Source organism: Notamacropus eugenii, chromosome 4 (genome assembly GCF_028372415.1).
Source record: "Notamacropus eugenii isolate mMacEug1 chromosome 4, mMacEug1.pri_v2, whole genome shotgun sequence".
NCBI classification, from domain to species: domain Eukaryota; kingdom Metazoa; phylum Chordata; class Mammalia; order Diprotodontia; family Macropodidae; genus Notamacropus; species Notamacropus eugenii.
In genome coordinates, this window is record NC_092875.1 from 178,320,108 (window position 1) to 178,340,095 (window position 19,988).

Below are 19,988 nucleotides of genomic sequence, written 5' to 3' on the forward strand. Positions count from 1 at the left end.
ATCCACCCCTTTCTGTTCTTATAATAATATCTGATACAGCCCTTGCATGGTTTTTCTGCCTAGTTCATGAGTTCATACCTTTAACTGGTCTTTAAAACAAGCGGTTTCGAGCTGGCACAACAAGGGTGGGTGAGAGGGGACTTCAGATAGTGCCTGCAAACAAGAGAGCGCCCCAGAAAACCTCTCCCTCTTCAGTACCTCGCGTATCCCACAACACTGCTTCTAAGTTGGCAGTCCCGGGGCTAGCTAGCTAGCTGGGCGAAGGAGGCAACGCCTCTCTTGTGGGAGGGGCGAGGGAGCTGCTATTTAAATAGAGGGCGCTTGGCTCTTTCTATTGGCCGCCGCCCTTGTCGATCCTCCAGGAAGGCGGGGCGATCTGGGGGCTGGAGTGTGGTACCTGAGAGAGGCTCGCGTCTGAGTCAATGCTGCGCGTAGTGGGGAACGGAGAGGCTTGGGGAGAGACGCACCAGCCGGCCGGGCAACATCGGTGACTTGGCTTCCCATGACACAGGCTGCTGCTGCTGCTCCTTCTCTGCCACCCCAGTACGTGCCGGGGTTCCAGCTCAGCTCCTTGAGAACAGTACGGAAAACAAGACCCTTGCCGGCTCCACCGGGGACTTCAGCGGCTGAGTGCGGAGATCCTTAGAGGGGAGCGACCTCTAAGGTGGTGGGGAGACCAGCGCAGGGAATCAGTGAAAGGAAAAAACTTTGGTGTTGTGGAGAAAGTTGGCTCCCCCCTCCCAACCTTGTTGTTTTTTATTTTTAATTTTTTTAATACAAGTCCCGAAACTCAACCCAGAGTGCGCTGCGGTACCTCCGTCGCTGCCCTTTCTGCTGCGGGGGCTCGGGTGCAGCATGCGGGGTGCTTCCCCGCTCTCGTGAGCAGCTAGCTCCTCGCCTCCGGACTGATCCTTCGTCCATCCCGCCCCACAGTGAGAGAGACGGACAGACAGACAGACAGAAAGGCAGACTCTCCAGCGCGCACCCTGGAAGGCCAGACGGGGCAAGCGCACGTGGATGTGTTTGTGTGTGTGCTCTGGGCTGGCCAGGGGGGCGAAGGGGACACCGCAGGGGTCTGCAGAGGGCCGGAGGAAGCCGGGCTCGGGGGCCACGTTGGACTAGGAGCGGCTCACCTGGAACTTGCCACAAGCTCTTCGCACTTCCGCACGAGTTGTTTTGGGATCTTCCCCCTAGACCCTCACTCATTTTGCCCCTTCGTTTCTCCCCCACCCCTCCAACCTGGGCAACTGGGGGAGCCTAGGAGGACCATGCGAGATAAAGACTGAGGTCCAGGAAGGGGAAGAGAGCCGGTAGCAGAGGGGAGGGTGGAGGGGGGATAATCACAGAAAGTGTCACGAGCGGCTCCCCCCTCCTCCTCTTCACTTCTCTTTCTTCCTCGTCCTCCTCGTCCTCCTCGGTTCCCTTTCCCAAGTGGGAATCCAAGGGGGGGCCAGCGGGAGCAGCCCGGCAGAGGGGGCCCCGGGCGGGCAGGCGGGGGATGCCGCTGCTGGGGAGGAGAGTGCAGTGGCTATGCTGGTGGTGGGGGCTCCTGTGCGGCTGCTGCTGCCCCCCGCCAGTGCTGCCCCTCCTGCCCGCCGCGGCCGCAGCCGCCACCGGAGGGGCGCTGCTCGGGAACGGCAGCGGGAAGAGCGGGAGCCCCGGGGAGCAGCCGCCGCCGACCCCGCAGCCGCCCTCCTCCTCCTCCTCTTCCCCCTCCTCTGCTTTCCTCTACCGGAGGCTCAAGACGCATGAAAAACGGGAGATGCAGAAGGAGATCTTGTCGGTGCTGGGGCTGCCCCACCGGCCCCGGCCTCTGCACGGATTACAGCCCCAGCAGCCGCCGCCACCTCCGCAGCCCGAGCTTCGCGGGGCGCTGCCGTCCCCTCCGCCCCCGCCGCCGCCGGGGAGGCTGAAGTCGGCTCCCCTCTTCATGCTGGACCTGTACAATGCCCTGTCCGCGGGCGAGGGCGAAGAGAGGGGAGAGGAGGAGGAGAAGCAGCAGCCCCCGCCCCAAGGAGGGGGCGACCGGAGGGGTTGGTCCCAGCAGCGGCCGCCGGCCAGCCGGCCCCTGGCTCCGAGCGCGGCGGCGCATGCCCTGCATCGCAAAAGTCTCCTGGCCCCGGGTCCGGGTGGCTCCGGCGGGGCGTCCCCGCTGGCCAGCGCGCAGGACAGCGCCTTCCTCAGCGACGCCGACATGGTCATGAGCTTTGTGAACCTAGGTAAGGCTCTGCCCTCGGTAGGCACGTAGGTCACTCCTCTTCATTCCCTGCCTCCGGGTGACGGGGGAGTGACACTAATGAGGGGTGGGCACCCCGGTCTGATGGCCGCGATACCCCGCTTCTGCTGCCAGCCCTGCCGCTACCTAGCTGTAGGAATGGGACAGATCGCTTTCTCTCGGGGCCCGTCCCGTGAGGGGGTCGGAGTGATCATCCCTAAGATCTCTCGGGGGCTGGTCTCCACATCTGGGCTCTCCATGACTGCCCTCAGAGCTCCTGCCTGGGGAGCTGGCGCAGTCAGGTGTTTGGGCTCCCACCTGCACTTTCCTAACTGGCCGCGGTGAGCCAACTCCCGGAGGGCTGGGAGCGGCTCTAGTGGCGTGCTTTTGGCCCTAGCTTGCAGGGGAACGGGGAAAGACACAGGCTGACTTCTGGAGGTCCTTTTTCCTCCTCCCCCTCCCCTTTTCACTGATAGCTAAGTGGTTAGAAGTGTCTGGCCTTACTTAAAGGAGAGCTTCTTGGTACTTCTTTCAGTCAGTGACTGAGAACTAGGTGGTCAGGTATCCCCAGGTGGCCAGGGTATACTCAGTGCCCTTCTCGTGTGAACATCATCCTTGTTCTTGGGGAGAAGGAAACCTGCTCATGGAGAAATACAAAACCTAGAGCTTACCAAGCCTGTAGAAAGAGAATTAGAGCAGCCTTTAACATCCAAATGATTATCTTTGCTTTCCAAGCTAACCAATGGCTCTTAAGTCTTTTACCTTTAAATCTTTAAATTTGTAAAGCCTAATGAAAGGGGAGTGGCAATTTATAAAGGAAGAAAAGAAAGGATGAATACAAGTTGGGACCTTGTTGAGAACTGCTGGGAACATTTCTATAGAGTAACAGTAGTGAATGGGAATTCCACTCTTAGGGAGAATTGTCTGGTAGCATTTATATATAATCCTGCATGTTTTTAGCCATAGCTCTGAAATCAGTGTTTGGTGGATCCAACTCATTCTCAAAGATTGAAAAGATAAAAAAAAAATGTTGGGAAGAGATTGAGGAGGGTTTCAGAAATCTCACAGGATTGCTTGAGGAAGAGAATGAGATTTAAAATCTAGTTCTGTTAATTTATCCTGCAAACTGGGATAGGTCATTCAACTTCTCTCTTGAAGTTTCCTCATCTATAAGATTAGGATGAGATTAAGTTTTTTTCCCCCTGAATTAATATTCCTAATATATCCCATTCATGTCTTTCCCCCTCCTGTCCCTGTGTGGAATGTGCTACTTTGTCAGTGTGGTTTGGTACAGTCATTTCAAGAGAAAATGATTGTTTTTAGGGACTCTAGAGTCTAGTGTTCACACATTAAAAAAACAAAGAAGTTGTTAGAATTGGTGCCTTCTAGGTTCCAAGACATGGTAGGTAGAAAAAATAATGCAGGGAACAAATACTTTCCTCAAATACCACACAGAAAAGCCATCCAAACACAAAGCAAAACAAAAAAAATCTAGTCACTTTAAGGGCATTGCTGACTTGCAGCACTACTCAAGGGAAATAGCTAGTTCTTCACAAATGAATCTAAAAGTGATTCACAAACATGCCTTCAGGTTGCTACTACTGCTGCTGCTGTTTTTTGAGGGGAGAGAAGAAGATGGAACCAGAAATGGCAAGGTATGGTTTCTCAATAGCTTACAAAACCAAATCTCATAGCAGGTGCAGCCTCTGAGCCTGCCAACCCTGCCAGTGTCGAATACTTCAGGGTCTGCCTTGCAACTTTTGTATCCAGGGATTTTGATTGGGCAGGAATTTTCACAAATGATGGCTGCCAAAGTGAGGGTTGGACTACCTCCATGAAGCAGGCTGGACAAATTCTCATGATTCCAGGCCACTAAGCAATGGTTCCAGGGGCATCAGGCCAAGGCTGTTCCTTGTCCTGCCTCCCCTGCTTCCTCTCTCTTCCTTAACACCCCCTTCCACCCTGGGCACATCCAAAAAGTACAAGTTAATCCACAGGTCACTGGGAAAAATGTCCAATTGCTTTTTGGGGGTAATCCCATTTCCAGCTAGAATAGAGAAAGTCCTAGATTCCCTCCCTGTCAATAAACCAAAATTTCTGAAGATATGTGGTCACTAAGATGTCCCAGTAATGTTCATCCAAGGGCTATGTAGAAACTGCCTTACCTAAGGAAAAACTGCTTTCTATCCATTACATTGATTTGCTATAGACCCAGACTAGGCTAGCCCTAAGCAAGACTATGAAGTGCATGACCTTTTTTATTTTTATCTTGTTTTATGATTTCCTACAAGCTCTTTGCCTAGGTTTAGTCACAAACACTTTAGTGTGCACTCTGGCCAAGGCCCTGTACTAGGTACTAGGAATACCAAAGACAACAGAAAGAAACAATAGAAACAGACTACTCTTAAAATACTTTACATTCTGCTGGGATTATACCATGTGCATAGATGTGTGTGTGTTCATCCTTCGTTGCCAAAGAAGACCATGCCATCAGAGAAATGATGACATGACTTGCACTTGACTTTGTTTTGAGTGAGGGAGGGCTGTGCAGGTCACCAGCCTCACTTCTCCTCCAGCACCATCTGAATCCAGTGACCAGATATTCATCAGGATGACTGGAGATGACCCAGGATGAGGCACTTGGGGTTAAGTGACTTGCCCAAGGTCACACTGCTAGTGAGTGTCAAGTGTCTGAGGTGAGATTGGAACTCGGGTTCTCCTGACTGCTGCACTGGTGCTCTATCCACTACACCACCTAGCTGCCCATGTGCATTGATAGGTAAAGAGAAGATAATTTGAGCAGGGAAGAAGGAACTTTTAACTAGTGTGTGTGTGTGTGTGTGTGTGTGTGTGTGTGTGTGTGTGTGTGTGTGTGAAGCTATCACAGAGGAGGCTCCTCTCTTTTATTTTTTAAAGACCTATTCAGTGCCCCATTTCCACACTTGTGAGGTTATCCTTGTTATCTGTTAAGGTTTACAACTTGGAGAAATAGTTGCAGTTTCAGAAAGGACTTTTAAAAACTCAGAGGAATGAATCTCAATCTTTGATGGCAGCATCAAAGATATGATAATAGGTTTACAGAGCACAAGAGGGAGATACTAAGGTAAGGAATTCTGACTGGAACCTTTCAAATCAAACCACTAGGTGTTCCTTTCATTCAACATACATGAAGATAGACTAGAATAGCTTTTTAGGTAAGTTTATTATACATCTTTAACTACTATTCTAGTTTTCAGCCAATCTTCAGAAATCAACCTTAACACAGGAATAATGATAAAGGCTTCCAATATAGTCTTACTTGTGGCATAGAGGTGACCTACATTTTGTTATACCTGTAGAACCCTAGGTTGGCAAATCTATGAAGCTGGAAAAATTTCTAGCAGAAACTTGGTTTTAAAAAGTGTGTAAACGTTTATTAAATTCAAGGAAAGGCTCATCCCCAGAAGGTTGAGTGCAAGGTAGTAATTTTTTTTTTTCAGTTACAGCAACTGATGACGATCAAATGACATGCAGTGGTGGTAGGGGTCCCCAAACTGACAAAAGTCTTGAAGTGCTGAAAAGAGATTTTATCCCAAGAGGTAGAGTAGTTAACTGTGGTCCTCATAGATATAAAGAAGAGAGGTTTTAGTGAAGCCTGCTGGATTTGAAATCAAAGGCATTTAGGGACTCGGTTTAAATCCCAGCTATACCCCCTTATTATCTTTGTGACCAGAAGCAAATTATTTCACCTTCCCAAGATTCAGTTTCCTCCACTTTAAAGCAGAAGATCGGATTTAGATGATCTCTGAGGTCCCTTCCAATCCTAAATCTATGATCCTTTGACCTTAGTATAGGAAAGGTGCTGTAGTGCATAGAATGCTGGAATTGGAAATAGGAAAACTTGGAGTCCAATCCTTTTTCAGATACCATCTGTGTAACCCCAAGCAAGTCAGCCTTAGTTTCCTTACCTGTACAGTAAGGACAGTACTAGCCTCTACCTTTCAGCTATTGTGAAGATCAAATGAGATAATTTTTCTAGTACTTTGAAACCTTTAAAGTGTTACATAACTGCTAGCTGTTATTTGTTATTATGATTTTTATTGCTTGCATTTTTAGAATAAGGTTCTGGGGAGCATTTTTCTGATTCCCTAATCTATATCAGTGGTATTTGATGGCTGTACTTAAATGACTCATCTCTCATGAAAACCACAGGAAGATCGGGTCTTATAATGTTGCTTTTGGCACATATTTAGAACTCATCGGATTAAACATTTTATTAAGAGACAGTCAACAAGCACTTACTAAGTGTATTATGTGCCTGGCACTGGAGAAGAAAAAGCACAAAGGAAAGTGGTTGCATAGCTGTAGACATGAATCTTATGTAAAACAGAGGATTTACTCATGAAATACATTTAAGTAACACTGAGGCCTTTCATCTAGGGTGACCATCAGGAAGTATGAATCAACAAGAGAAACTTTCTCTCACATCTGAACTACCGGTCACTAAAGCCAGCTCATTGTTATTTATGCTGATTGTTTCCAAATCTTTATGAATGAACAGAATGAACATTTATAATGATTCAAGTACTTAAAGCAACTTGGTCCCTGTTGTTGCTACTGATGTGTACATAAGGTGTATGCCTATGTACGCATGTATGTATGTATGTGAGCATGAATTCAGTCACTGCTCTTTTCCATTTGTTTTCTGATGCTAAGAATCTTTTTTGGCAGTCCAGATAACCTGCCTTCCAGGCTTTGGTTTTCCAGAATTCAGTCTTTTAATAGGTCGAACAGACTGGTTTTTGCCCTCTGTGGTTTGAGTTGACCTTATCAAAGTATGGGCAAATACCAGTCTAAAGCTATATTAAAATGTTTACCATTTCATATACTGTTGATTTAAATTGTTTTAAATTAAGTACGTGGGACTTGCTATTTTTATTATGTAAAAGTTTGAAGGTAAATGAAGAAATGCAGGGCCTTGTAACTTTAGAACCATTCACAATGCCTGGCACATGCTTAATAGGTGATTATTGATTGATATATGCTTATAGTATACTGTTACATGTCAGTTAATATTTTCATATATAATGAATCATTTTTTCTTATTAGTACCTTTATTTCTCTTAGTTTATAATATAATATGTGCTTTCCTCAACTTATTTTGAAACATCTACATTTTTGTTAGTATGAATACTCTCTCACGCATGGAGATGGCACACTCTTCATGATTTAGTGGACAATTTAATGAGTTGTTATGGACAAAAAAGAAAAAATTGTCATCCTATGGCTTATTTCCTGGTACTGAGTCTATACAGTTGTTTATTCTCAATAGCATAGAAGTTCCTAAAGGGTAGGCACTGTTTCTCACTTTCTCTTTATATCCTCAGCATTCAGCCGAGTGCCTTATACATAAGTGCTTAGATTGATTTGGAGTATATTTGATACTTGAAGCTTTTCTAAATTTCGTAGGACATAGCTTATATTCTACTGGTATACCCTTCCAGTAACCATCGTGCTTCATTATGATAAGACATCAGAGTAGGATTTCAGCGGATAAACTGCACGTGAAAGTAATAAAAGTTCAGGCATCCTTCATTTGAACTGGTCCTTCCATTTCCTTAATTTGAATTAATGGGGTGTTAATGTATATGGATAGATGTTAAAAAAGAACTGAAAAAGTCAGTGTCTTCTCTATCTCAGGAAAAGCAGTAAGAAATTTATTGTACTACAAATACTGGCAATCTTCTGGACATAATCACTCTCAGCAGATATAAAGTCGAAGAAAAACTGAAAAAGTATTTTCACTATTCATGTTTATAGCCAAGCACAATGTTTGTTCAGACTTTGCCTTTTAAACACATTATCAGAATCCTCCTCTTTTCATCTAAATTGCTCCAACTTAGGGAAGTTTAGTTACCAGTCAATCAATAAGCAAACATTTATTAATGTCCTACTATGTGCAAGGAACTATGGTAGACACTGGGGCTGCAAAGACAAAAATGAAGTGGTTCTTGTCCTCAACTAAGGGGAGACCACATGTATGTACATAAGGATAAACAAAATAAGTATTAGGTGATGGGAGGTGGCATTGGAGGCATCAGAGAGAAGACAGAAGCAATAGCCATTGAAGGGATTAAGGAACGCTTCATGGAGGAGGTAACTTGAGTTGAGTGTTACAGGCGGTTAGATATTCTAAGAAGCAGACTTGAGGAGTGAGTGCATTCCAAGAACGAGGCATACGTAGCCTTTATTCAGGAACAGAGAATAAAATTAAATGTATGTGTTAATTACTGCTAAAATGGAGAATTTGCTTGTAAGAATGGGGTTTGAAATGGAGGGTGAAACACTCTCCTAAATACCTTCTACTCTCCTGAATACTAACTGCAAAAGTCAGTGGCATTAAAAAAAAATCCACACAAAATAAAAAAAACCCAAACAGATGTACAAAATGTTCTTAAACTGAGATCAAAGGGCAAGCAGATAGCATTGTTCAGATCACAGAAGGTGTTTCCTTTGGTTGTCCTTTTAAGAATGAAAATGTAATAGGGAATAATCCCTTTAAGACTTGCTGAGTCACAGTCATCTCCAGCTCAAGGGCTAACAACCGTTTTCAGGATGGGTATAACCTCAGTGAAGTAAGGATTCCCTCTTCTCTGAATTCAATTCAATTCACTAAATAGTAAAGTCTACTATATACTAGGTACTTGAGATACAAAGACAAAAATGAAAGTTGTGGTCTTCAGGGAACTTACATTCTTTTGAGAGTAAACAACATGTATATTGAAAATTAAATATAGGGGCAGCTAGGTGGAACAGTGGGTAGAGTACTGGCCCTGTAGTCAGGAGTACTTGAGTTCAAATTTAGCCTCAGATACTTGACACTACCTGTGTGACCTTGGGCAAGTCACTTAATCCTGATTTGCTCCAAAAAAAGAAAGAAAATTAAATTAAATTCAAAGTTAAATATAAAGTATATATTTGGGATGGGAAAGGATCAAGATAGGTTTCCTGGAGAAAGTGGCACTTCAGTTGAATTTTAAAGAAAAATAGAGATACTAAGAGGTGAAAAGAGAGTTCATTCCAAGCATGGGAAACAGCCTATACAAAGACAAGAGATGGGCAATGGAATGTCATGTACAGGAACCATTAAGCAGTCCAGTTTACCTGGAACTAGGGTATAGAGTAAGTAAAGGGGACTAAAGTATTTTGAAGTAGGAAACAGGTTAGAATCAGATTGGGAAGGGTTTTATGAGCCAAAAAGAGGAGTTTATGTTTTATCTTTGAGGTGGAGTGGTGTAGTATTTTAGGGATATCAATTTAGCCACCATGATGGATTGGAGACAGGAGAGATCAGAGACAAGAAGGAGCTTCTAAAACTGTTTCTTAACCAGGAGTCCAAGGAATCTTTCAAGAGTTCTCCATACTTGGATGAGAAAAAATTACATACTTTAACTAATTTTGGTTTCTTTTGTAATCCTATGCATTGCATTTAAAAATATTATTCTGAGGAGTCTATAGACTTCTCCAGACTACAGGAGGAGTTTATGAGACAGATAAAGAGTAAGAACCCCTCCCCTCACTTGAGAAAAAATTATTTTAGCTATCGTTGATGATCCTCCCTGGAATTTAAGAAAAATCTTCTCTTTTCGGAGAGAATAGAAATGAATACAGGCATTCCCTGAGGTTACAGAGACTGAATGTTTCTAGTGTCCCTTACATGTGAACAGTTCTATGTCTCCTCAAAACTCAACCTGATCTCCCCATGTATTTATAACCTGTCCAGACAACAGCCTTATATTCAGACCTGTTTTTCAGTAGAGGCCACCTTTCTCAGTAGAATATAAACTTCCGGAGTGCAAGAACTGGTTTTGTTTTTGCTGTTGGACCCTCAGGGTCTAGCACAGTGCCTTATGTATTTCAGGGGCTTAATAAGTTTTTATTGAATACAATTTTCTGCTTCTGGGAAATTTCTGTGCAACTATTATGCTTACTTTTTTTTTTATTCTTTCAGATCAATTAATTTTTCAAACATCTTCCTTTCTCTTTTTCAGGAAAAAAACAATTTTTTTCTCCCTCTTTTTTCCCTTGCCCTATTTTAAGTTCCCAAAGAGCCCAGGTCATAGTCAATAAGCCTAAGAATAGCTTGAGGGGATCTCTTGATCCTGTCCCTTTTTATGTGGGGGTGGGTGGGGGTTGGTGTGTGGGTACAGAAATTTCTTTCTCCTTCTTTCAATGGGGAATCAAACCTATTCCCCTTTCCCCTCATGTTTGTAAAAATGACATATTTGTATCAAAAGAAAGCCACTCATTTTGAATGTAGACTCAGTTTACAAAGTAGTGCCATCAGCCTTTAAAGGCCCTCAGAGTGCCTTCCTGTGTTCTTATGCCCCTCTAAACCTACTCCTCAAGCAATGTTCCACAAACATTTTCCACATAAAGCATTTGCTTCAGCAAGTGTTGGAGCTCCCATCATCACATCCTAGAGCTGCAGTTAGAACCAGAAGGAACCTCAGAGGCCATCTAGTACAACCATATTATTTTATAGATGAAGAAACTGAAGGCCAGGGAGGGTTAAGTGACTTGACTGAAGACACTAAGGAGATAAGCACCAAAGCCTGTGTCCAAGTTAAGCTTAAACATTTTGTTTGTATAGGTGCAACAACTTAGGTATTTATTTCTCTGTAAGGATTTCTCAGTAGAAATATTTATTTGAAATCATTCATTTTTTTTGAAACAGTGGGGTTAAATGGCTTGATCAAGCTCATACATCTAAATAAGTATGAGATCAAATTTGAACTCAGGTCTTTCTGACTCCAGAGCCAGTGCTCTATCCACAGTGCCCCATAGCAGCTCCAAAATCATTCTTTTAGGCACTGTTTTCTTCCTGTTCACCTGAAAAGTAAGGTAGTAGGGCTGGTTTAGGAATCATGCCAACTTTGGTTCTAATCCTCATTTCTGACACATTCTGACTACCCCAGGCAAGAAACAGCATCCCTCAATGCTCTAGGCAACTCTTTAAGACTAGGGGTTGCCCTCTGTATTGGTAGAGGGGGTTTCCTCATTTGCAAGTTTTCTGTATTAATGAAGTCACAAATCCAGACCCTCTATTTATAGCTCAGATGTTGAGGAAAACTATGGGAAAGGAGCAGAAGGAAAATGACTATCAAAAAAGTTTATCAGTGGGTCTGAAACAAAGAAAACATTATATTAGGAGAAAATACATTTGCTATCCTTGGCAAATAGCTTCACTGAGTTTCCTGTAGCTTAGTTTGTTAAGTATTTAAGACATTTCTCCTCCTGATACCAAAAAAGTATTTCTTAGAGAATTTTAAAGCACTTAATATTTAAGTTTAGACATCCATCTAGTCTAGGAGTCCTTGATCTTTTCTACGTCATGGACACCTCCTCCTCATTGGCAGTTTATTGAAGTCAGTGGAGCCCTTCTCAGAATCATGTTTTTATATGCATAGGATAAAATATATAGGATTACAAAGGCAACCTATTATGACAAAATGCAGTTATCAGAATGTTTTGAAAAACCATGTTCAAGGATAGAAGGTTAAGAATCCTTGGTCTAGGACTTTAACCAGGGCAGGGAGGGTAGTGAGGTAACTCAGATATAGGACAGTTTGGACTAAATATAATAATATAATATAACAGCACAACACAATGTAATATAGTGACTAAATGGGTACAGAATAAGTCAGAGGTTAGCTGTGGTTAAAGAGATCCTAGGCTGTTGCCAGTTTTGTAGCTAATCAGTCACCAAGTCTTTATTCAACTATGTTCTAGGCATTGGGCTGAACTCTGAGGGTACGAAGAGTGGCTATTGAGAGTCCTGAAAAATCACCTAACATAATGCTTTCTTGGAGCATCCCTCTTCCCTCTAGTCTCCTAAGGCATTGGGAGATATACGTTCGAAGAGGATGCCTCTTCACATCCTATCTTCTCCTCTTGGGAAATCTGTGGGGATTGGGTAGGTACCAAGAATCTACTTTCACACCTGTTTTAATGTACAAGTGAAGTAATAATGACAATGATGATGAAAATTGTGATGATAAAAATAGCAACAACAGGATCGACTGGAATTTATATAGCACTTTGAGGTTTGCAAAGCTCTTTACAAATATCCAGTTTTATCCCCAGCTATCCTGGGAGATAGATATGATTCTCATTCTCATTTTACAGGTGAGGAAACAGGAGACAGGTTAAATGACTTGCCTAGAGTCTTATGGCTAGTAAATCTCTGAGACTTGATTTGAACTTCTGAATCCAGAAATCCTCTATCCACTGTGAAACCTCTGTAAGGTTTATAAGAGGAAGTGAAAAATCTGTTGATACCAAAAGATACCAGCAAAATAAGACATCAAGGCAAAAAGTGATTAAATTCAGATCTTTAAAGTATCTTATAGGGCAGGTTGATGGTATAGATGGTGTCAATGGATACAGTGCTGAACCTGAAGTCAGAAAGACTCAACTTCTGAATTCAAATCTGGCCTAAGACGCTTGCCTCAGTTGTCTCATTTGTAAAATGAGCTGGAGAAGGAAATGGCAAACCACTCTGGTATCTTTGCCAAGCAAACTTCAAATGGGCTCATGAAGAGTTGGACATGACCAAAACAACCAAACAGCAAGTGTGTCTTACATTTTATACCTCACCTGATGTTAGACAAAGTGTACTGCAGGAGGTAATTCTTGGGGGAAAAAGCATTTATACTATACAGTCAAATTACATTTTCCAGAGATTTGAAGCCATCAAATCTTGATCATGGTCATATCAATTCTTTCTTCCTCACAATACTGACTTTCTCTATCCCCTCCTCCCAGATGATCTCATGTGTTGAGTTGGGTGAGGACAAGGAAACCTGCCCCTCCGCCCCAGGTCCTTCCATAATAATTCCATGGAACACTCTGTTATAGGGGTAAGGTGGTCAAAGGAAGGAGGAGACTAGCTTGTTGCTGCACAGGTCTCACCATGTGTCCCAGAAGCTTTCATCATGAATTTGGAGGTGAGGGCCACTTCCTTAAGTTTCTAATTATGTATTAGTACCCTACTGGGCCTAAATAGCAATCATTTTCTGTTTAATTAGGGATTAAGACTCCTAGGCCAGCTTCTCTTTACTCTCCATCTATTTCCAAACATTATTGTATCTCTGAGGTTTGGTCATCAATACAGTGTGTCTTTGCTACATTATGATGGCTTGGGCTATAAAGTGCTAATTCCATTGTTATGAAACCAATTGAATCAATGCAGTCTTGCAAATCCATCCTGCAAATAACATGTTACTGTTGGACTTTTCATGGTCTTTATTTTTAATCAAGTTTTATTGATGCCTTTTTTATATCAGAGTAATTTCTGATTATGGGTCCCCCAACTCTAGCGTTGAATCTTCCCTTATAATAGTGAAAAAAAAACAAAACAAAATAGGCACAGTGACCACATCTGATAGTATATATGACTTTCTGCATTTGTCTGGTAGGAGAATTAGAGGCGTATAGCTAGAAGGGATTAAGAAGTCATCTTGCCCAATCCTGCATTTTACAAATGAGGGAACTGAGGACTGGGAAGAGAAAGTGATTTTACCAAAGACATACAGATAGTAGCAAGGCCATATATATATGTATGTATGTATGTGTCTGTTTTATACTTTGGACTATTATTCCAAATGAACTTTTCCCCTATAAAGTGATTTGTATGTAATACTTTGCCTGAAATGATATTTAATTTACTATCCTGTCAATGTAGTATCACTTCTTCCCCTTCCATCACCCTTTATTAGATAGATTTGGAATGTGGTGGATCCAATAACTAAATTGCATCAGGTAATTTTGTTATATGTCCCTATGGCCCTGTTATTGAAAATGTAGATACTGTTAGCTGAGTGCAGGACTTTGCTTAATCCATTTTTTTTTTCAGAATATTATTCTCTTTTAGGTAGGCAAACCTTCCTGACTCTGTTTGACACGAATGAGCCCTCAACTGTGGATTCTGTTAGCCATGTTGAGAGTGTCTGAGGATTGTAATGTGCCGTGTTCAGTACACTGACTTTACTTTTCTACTGTTTTTTGCATCATCAGTCAGTTATGTCAGGTATATAGCTGTGGTACAGATTAAGCTTTGCTGAGCAGTTGCTCAGTGAAACTCCCTCTCCACTCCCCCAACAAGTGAACTTTAATAACTGCTGTGTTCATTATGATGACTTTCCTGTAGCTACCATTTACCCTTTTCACCTTGCTCAGAATGTGACTTCTAGCCTTAAACATCTGCCTTTGTTGATCATTGTTCCTGTATTTTCAGTCTTGTTAGTTTCCTGTACATGAATGTTTTTTTTTAAAATGCTGGTTTGTGTATCAGCAAAGCATAAACTAACTTGGTCTTAATGGACTGAGCTGTCCTGTTCAGGGAAGAAAGAGATCCTGGAAATGGTTTTTCTTAATCTTTGAGGTTAAATGATTTCCCTCCTTTTTCTTTCCATGAATCTTATATGAACATTCTCAATGACTGACTTAGAGGCCTTTTTCACCTTTACATTCTAACTGGATAGTATTTTTTGTTGTTTAAAATATTTGCCAATAAACCGAAGGATTTCTTTATGATTTTGATTTTTTACCATTTTTAATGAAAGGATACTCAGATATTAGCAGATACCTGTTAGAGTATCTGCAAGGTTTTATTGGGAAGAAACCATAAAAGATATTTAAATATAAAATGTGCATTTTTGAAAGGTAGTAAAATGTAATTTTTAACATTTGAAATTTAAAAATATTCTATTATGCTTGATGCTTGGTTGGTGTATAAATATGTAATTTTTAATTTACATGCATATGTTTATGTTCTGTGCTTCTCTGTGCTGAAGTTTCCTTGGGTTTTTAAAGTCTAGGAATTTTAAAATCTCTTTTCCTCTACATACTTTCTCTGAGGTGTCTGTCACCATAGTACCTAGACAATCAGTCAGGCAGAGATATGAGTGATTAAATTTCTCTCTAGCTGGTGCTCTACTTGATCCATGCTCTGCAGGATTTCAGGGAGCAGAATACAAAGAAAAGCTAAAGAATGGGCAAGAATTGTAGGAATTCTGACTTCGTAAAACTATTAGAATTTTTGTGGCAGAGGCATGAGGGGGACCAGAATATTTTCACTAGCTTTCTAAAAAGTCAAATGGACTAACATAGCATGGTATATTGGAGGGAAAAAAACATGGAACTGGATTCAAATCTTGGCAGTTGGGCGAGTCACTCAACCTTTTCTGAGCTTTAGTTGCCTTATCTCTTTAAAAAAAAGTATAATGATAATGCGAGCTACTCACCTTAGAGAGTTGCTGTGAGAATGGACTTTGTAAACCTTAACTTTTAAGTTAGGAGAATTCAAACAAAGATCTTACTGTCAGTAGAGGCAATGTCTGGGATTCTTTCAGGTCTCTGCAAGTAAAGAATGCCAAAGATAACACATATTACAGAGTAAAACCTAATGGGAAGTCCATAAATCAGAAGTTGGGTATTTCAGATAAGGCTTGGATTGATTTCTCCTTAAGCTCTCTGTAAGAAAATTATTTACTAAACAAGTTAACCGGATAGGTAACTAATACTAGGCAAATATTTAAATTATTTAAGAATAGTAGGATCATAGATTTAACCCAAACTGTTTTTCAGGAGAAAACAATAACCAAGCTCCAAGAAGTTAAGCTACTTGCACAGTGTCACATAGCTAGGAAATGTCTGAGATGAGATTTGAAACTAGGCTTTCCTCAATACAAATCTAGTTACCTCATCTATATCATTAGTCCACTGCTCAAGAAATTGTTAATAATAGCTAATAGCATTTACATAGCATTGTAAGGTTTGTAAAGTGCTTTACATTTATTATCCCTTTTGATCCTCAAAATAACTCTGTGAAATAGCTGTGATTATTATATGAGGAAACTGAAGTAGACAGGGGTTAAGTGACTTACCAAAGGGTCCATTTTGGTCCTCTTCGAGGGTAGAGAGAAAACAATTATCTGGGGCAGGATTAGAATTCAGATCTTCCTGACACCAAGTCCAATACTTTATCCACTACTGGGTCAAATACAAAAGATTCTTATAGACTCTTTAATGCAAGGTGGTTGGTAGGTAACTTGGCAACAACTTGTTAGCCATTTATTTGTTACTCTAAGCAAATTTGAAATTCTCACTTTTTTTAAACTGATTTGGACAACCTTTCCTCTAACTGATCCAAACTAATAAGGGTTGGCTGTGTTGAATGTTAGCCATATTGTCTGTCCTTTTTATTCATTTACATAGGTGAAATCTCTCACAGAAGCAGGGGAAAAGGGCAAACAAATGGTATCTTGAAACTTAGATTTGTTTCTTAACATATCTCAGTAAGTGAGAATGCTTCTTAACATTACTTAGTAAGTAAATGCATAAGGAATGTGCATTTAGACATAAAAAGAACAAAATATTGATCTTCAAGGGCGGAAGAGAAAATTATTACAATAATTTTAAAAAGTTGCATCACAGAGTTTTCTGCTTTTTCTATTCTTGGAGTGAATTTGGGTAGTTCCCTAATGACTTGTGGGAAAATCAGGTTCTTTAACAGTCAATTGGCAGTCCCTTCCTAATTTCCTGAAACAGCCCTAGAGACAGTCCCCTTCCTCCTACCTCTGCTAGCTCTCCTTACTAGTCTGGCATCTTGGGATGCCAGTCAGTATTCTGAAGGGAGTGTGATCCAGATGCATGCGTATAATTTTTGCCAGAAATCTTCATCATTTCCAAGTTTTCCATAAGCCTAAATTTTTTCTGTAGTCCCAGGAAACATATAGTTGGATGTCACTGCTTTTAAGAGGGCTTACATCAAGTAAGGACTGATAGGTTTTTTTGTTGTAATCTTGGTTTAAAATAATTCTGAGAGATACAGATATTTTCAGATAGTTAACTCTTGTCTTTTCCAGTTATCACTGTAAATGAATACTGGGCTGTTTGGTGGGGGAGAGATCCTTTGGTTAGGATCCCATACTTTTTCAGACCCAAATCTACCACTCCCATTGCATTCTTTCCTTCTGTATCTAAAGTTAACTTTCCTGTGAATTCTATGAAGCTTCAACAAAGGCTTTGAATGCCTTTGAGGTTGATATGTAGAGAAGAATTTGTATTTCTCTTTGGATTGTGTTATTTTATGTCATCCTCATGAAAGTAACTACTTAGGACATGGTTTCAGAAGGTTTGGGAAACTGTTAAAATATAATAGAAAATTCACTGGAGTTAGGCAATAGGGGTTCTAGTCTCAATTCTGCCGCTAGCTATTTTGGTGACTTTTGATAAATCCCTGAACTGCTCTGCACCTCAGTTTTCCTCAACTGGAAAATGTAGAACTTGGAGTAGAAGATGTACCAGGACCCTTCCAAGTGTAACATTTTGATTCTGCCCTTTCAGCCTTCTTTGATCTGTTTTTTAAAAGCACTGCCCCCTCCCACCTCAGTTTTGGCATGAAACAGTTGATCCAAATGCACACTGGAAGCTGTAAAATTTTCCATCTTCATTACCATGCTGCTGCTTTTGATGCCCATTCTTACAGACTTTGGACATTCCTACTAACTGAATTTGCTGAAGCTCATTTTCTGACCAATTAGAGGAATTCCTCTTGGTCAGAACACCATTGTGTATGGTCATAGATATATTCTTTTTTTTTTTAAATGATATCCAGCCTGCTCTTAGTTTTAATTTGTATTTGCCCCACAACTCACCTCATGATCAGATTTATTTTAGAGGCCATCCTGACAGTAAAAGCAGATGGCTCTGCGCCTTAGTGATATCTAGATCAAGCATCCACAACAGTTTTAGTTTGTCCGTATCCCTGTCATCTTGCTGGTTTTCTATATTCAAACGAAAAAGACTTGATCTTTCTAGAAAACATTGTAAAAATTCTTTGCTGGGTTTGAAACTGGAAATTTGGTTAGGGCAGACAGCCAAGACCTCTAAGGACGTAGACCCCATTTCACTCCCAGCTTTTTCTCTCAATGCATCCTCCAAATGTTTTATAAGCTTAAGTAATAACTTGTTTTCAGAGACAAGGACCAAGACCTGACGGATGTTATTTATAAGGAAAGATAAGTACAGTACTTCCTTATGACTTTTTACCTCAAAGAACAGCTGATTATTATTTTATATTTATACCAAGAACAACTGTATTCTGTTCTAACTGTTCATGTTCCTTTTAAACAGTGGTGCTCAATATGGCATTGTGGATTTGGGGAAAATTATTTAGAGTAACTTACATGTATTGAAATAGCACAAAGAGTTGTTGCATTATGTAGTGGATAGGAAGTGGGTCCTGGCATCATGAAAAACTGGGTTCAGATCTTGCCTCTGGTACGTACTGGCTACATGGCCACGGATAAGTCATAATCTCTTAGTGTACCAGGCACTTTTCTAAGAGTAGAAATTAAAGAACAATTGCATATATGCATTGATGAAAATAGTTTCCACATCAGGAGGTCCTTCACTTGATGAAAAAACAGCTCAACCCTACCCTTCACCTCACCCCAAATAATAAAACCCAAAACAAACAGAACACAACAGTATATAAATTGGATGATCGATGTAATTTTCCTTTGAGAACTTTGAAAGCGAGGTTCTCTATCTTTAGGATGCTCTTGTTATGATCATCGCTAGGATCATTTAATGTGGATAATCTCATTAGAGCATGTGAATGACAAATTGCTTTACCCTCTCAGAGCTTACATTAGAGTCACTTGCTGTGGATTTCTGGAGTGGCGAAAAGTTCTGAGCATGAAGAAATATTATTTCCCCACTTTTGCATGCTATTAAACATTAGATATAATAGGCATTCATCAGAACCATGTCATACTTCTACTGTGTCTGAAAATTTTCCTTCCAGCTTTATACAATGGAGAAAGCGTGCGTGTTAGTAAACAAGACTCTTCCTGCAGGTGTAGATGCAAAAAAGCACTTATCTTGTCAGTTTCTGCTTTAGACTTGCTTGGCTTTGGTTATGAAGGTGTTAGACGTTCTGTTTATATAAGGGCTAAGGGGTGACATAATGTCTATTGAAGCAAAGTCACTTAGCTCCCCACTAGGCAACCGGGAGCATTTAAAAACTGAAAACAGATCAAAGCCATTAGCCAGGTTTGTGATACTCCTATCCAGGAGCCAAGGAGGTGTTGCTGAAGTAGGGAATGGTGGTCTCTTGGTTGCTTGGTCTCTTGGTTGGTTGCCTAAAACAGATGTGCATTATTGCATCACTGTCTCTCCAGAACTTTATTCCCTCAACTTTCCAGACCATTGGGGAGATGAATCAGGGAGAATTAGACTGTGAGCAGCCAATCCAAGGAGACTACTTAAGTGGGAATAAAATAGCGTCCAAATGAATTGGAAAAAATGTCAAATTGTAGCAAGCACATACAAGATGTGAAACATGAGTCTAATGCCTATATTTACAGACTGTTATAAAGAATGTTGCTTAAAGTCAAATAAGATTTAGTATCTCTTTTCTTTTTAGTACGTAGATTATCCTACAAAAGGATGCTCTAGTTTTAGAACTAAGAACAAATTGATGTTTTGGACTTTACTGTAAATTTGCCTTCCTTAGTAGAGTCTTGAATATCATTTTGTTTTTCCATGTATACTAGACTGCAGAGAACTAGGGGTGGAGAAGGGGAAAAAGGTGGAGTTGGTACAGACAGTAGAAGCACAAAATTCATAAACCTATTACTCATTTCATTTGATAGGGTAGACTGAGTGTAGAGTACTCAAGTCAATTCATCCAGTATTTATTAAACACCTATTCTGTTTAAGG

The 19,988-nt window shown here is 41.1% G+C and overlaps 1 protein-coding gene across 1 annotated transcript in view; it reads left to right on the forward strand.

Annotated features, from left to right (window-relative positions):
* The first annotated feature begins 1,281 nt into the window (after nucleotides 1-1,281).
* BMP6 (bone morphogenetic protein 6) overlaps nucleotides 1,282-19,988 on the forward strand; it is a 222,597-nt gene continuing 203,890 nt past the window's right edge. Inside the window, exon 1 of the mRNA XM_072603771.1 lies at nucleotides 1,282-2,219. Coding sequence (XP_072459872.1) covers nucleotides 1,499-2,219 — 721 coding nt within the window. The 5' untranslated portion in view covers nucleotides 1,282-1,498. The remainder of the gene's footprint in view (nucleotides 2,220-19,988) is intronic.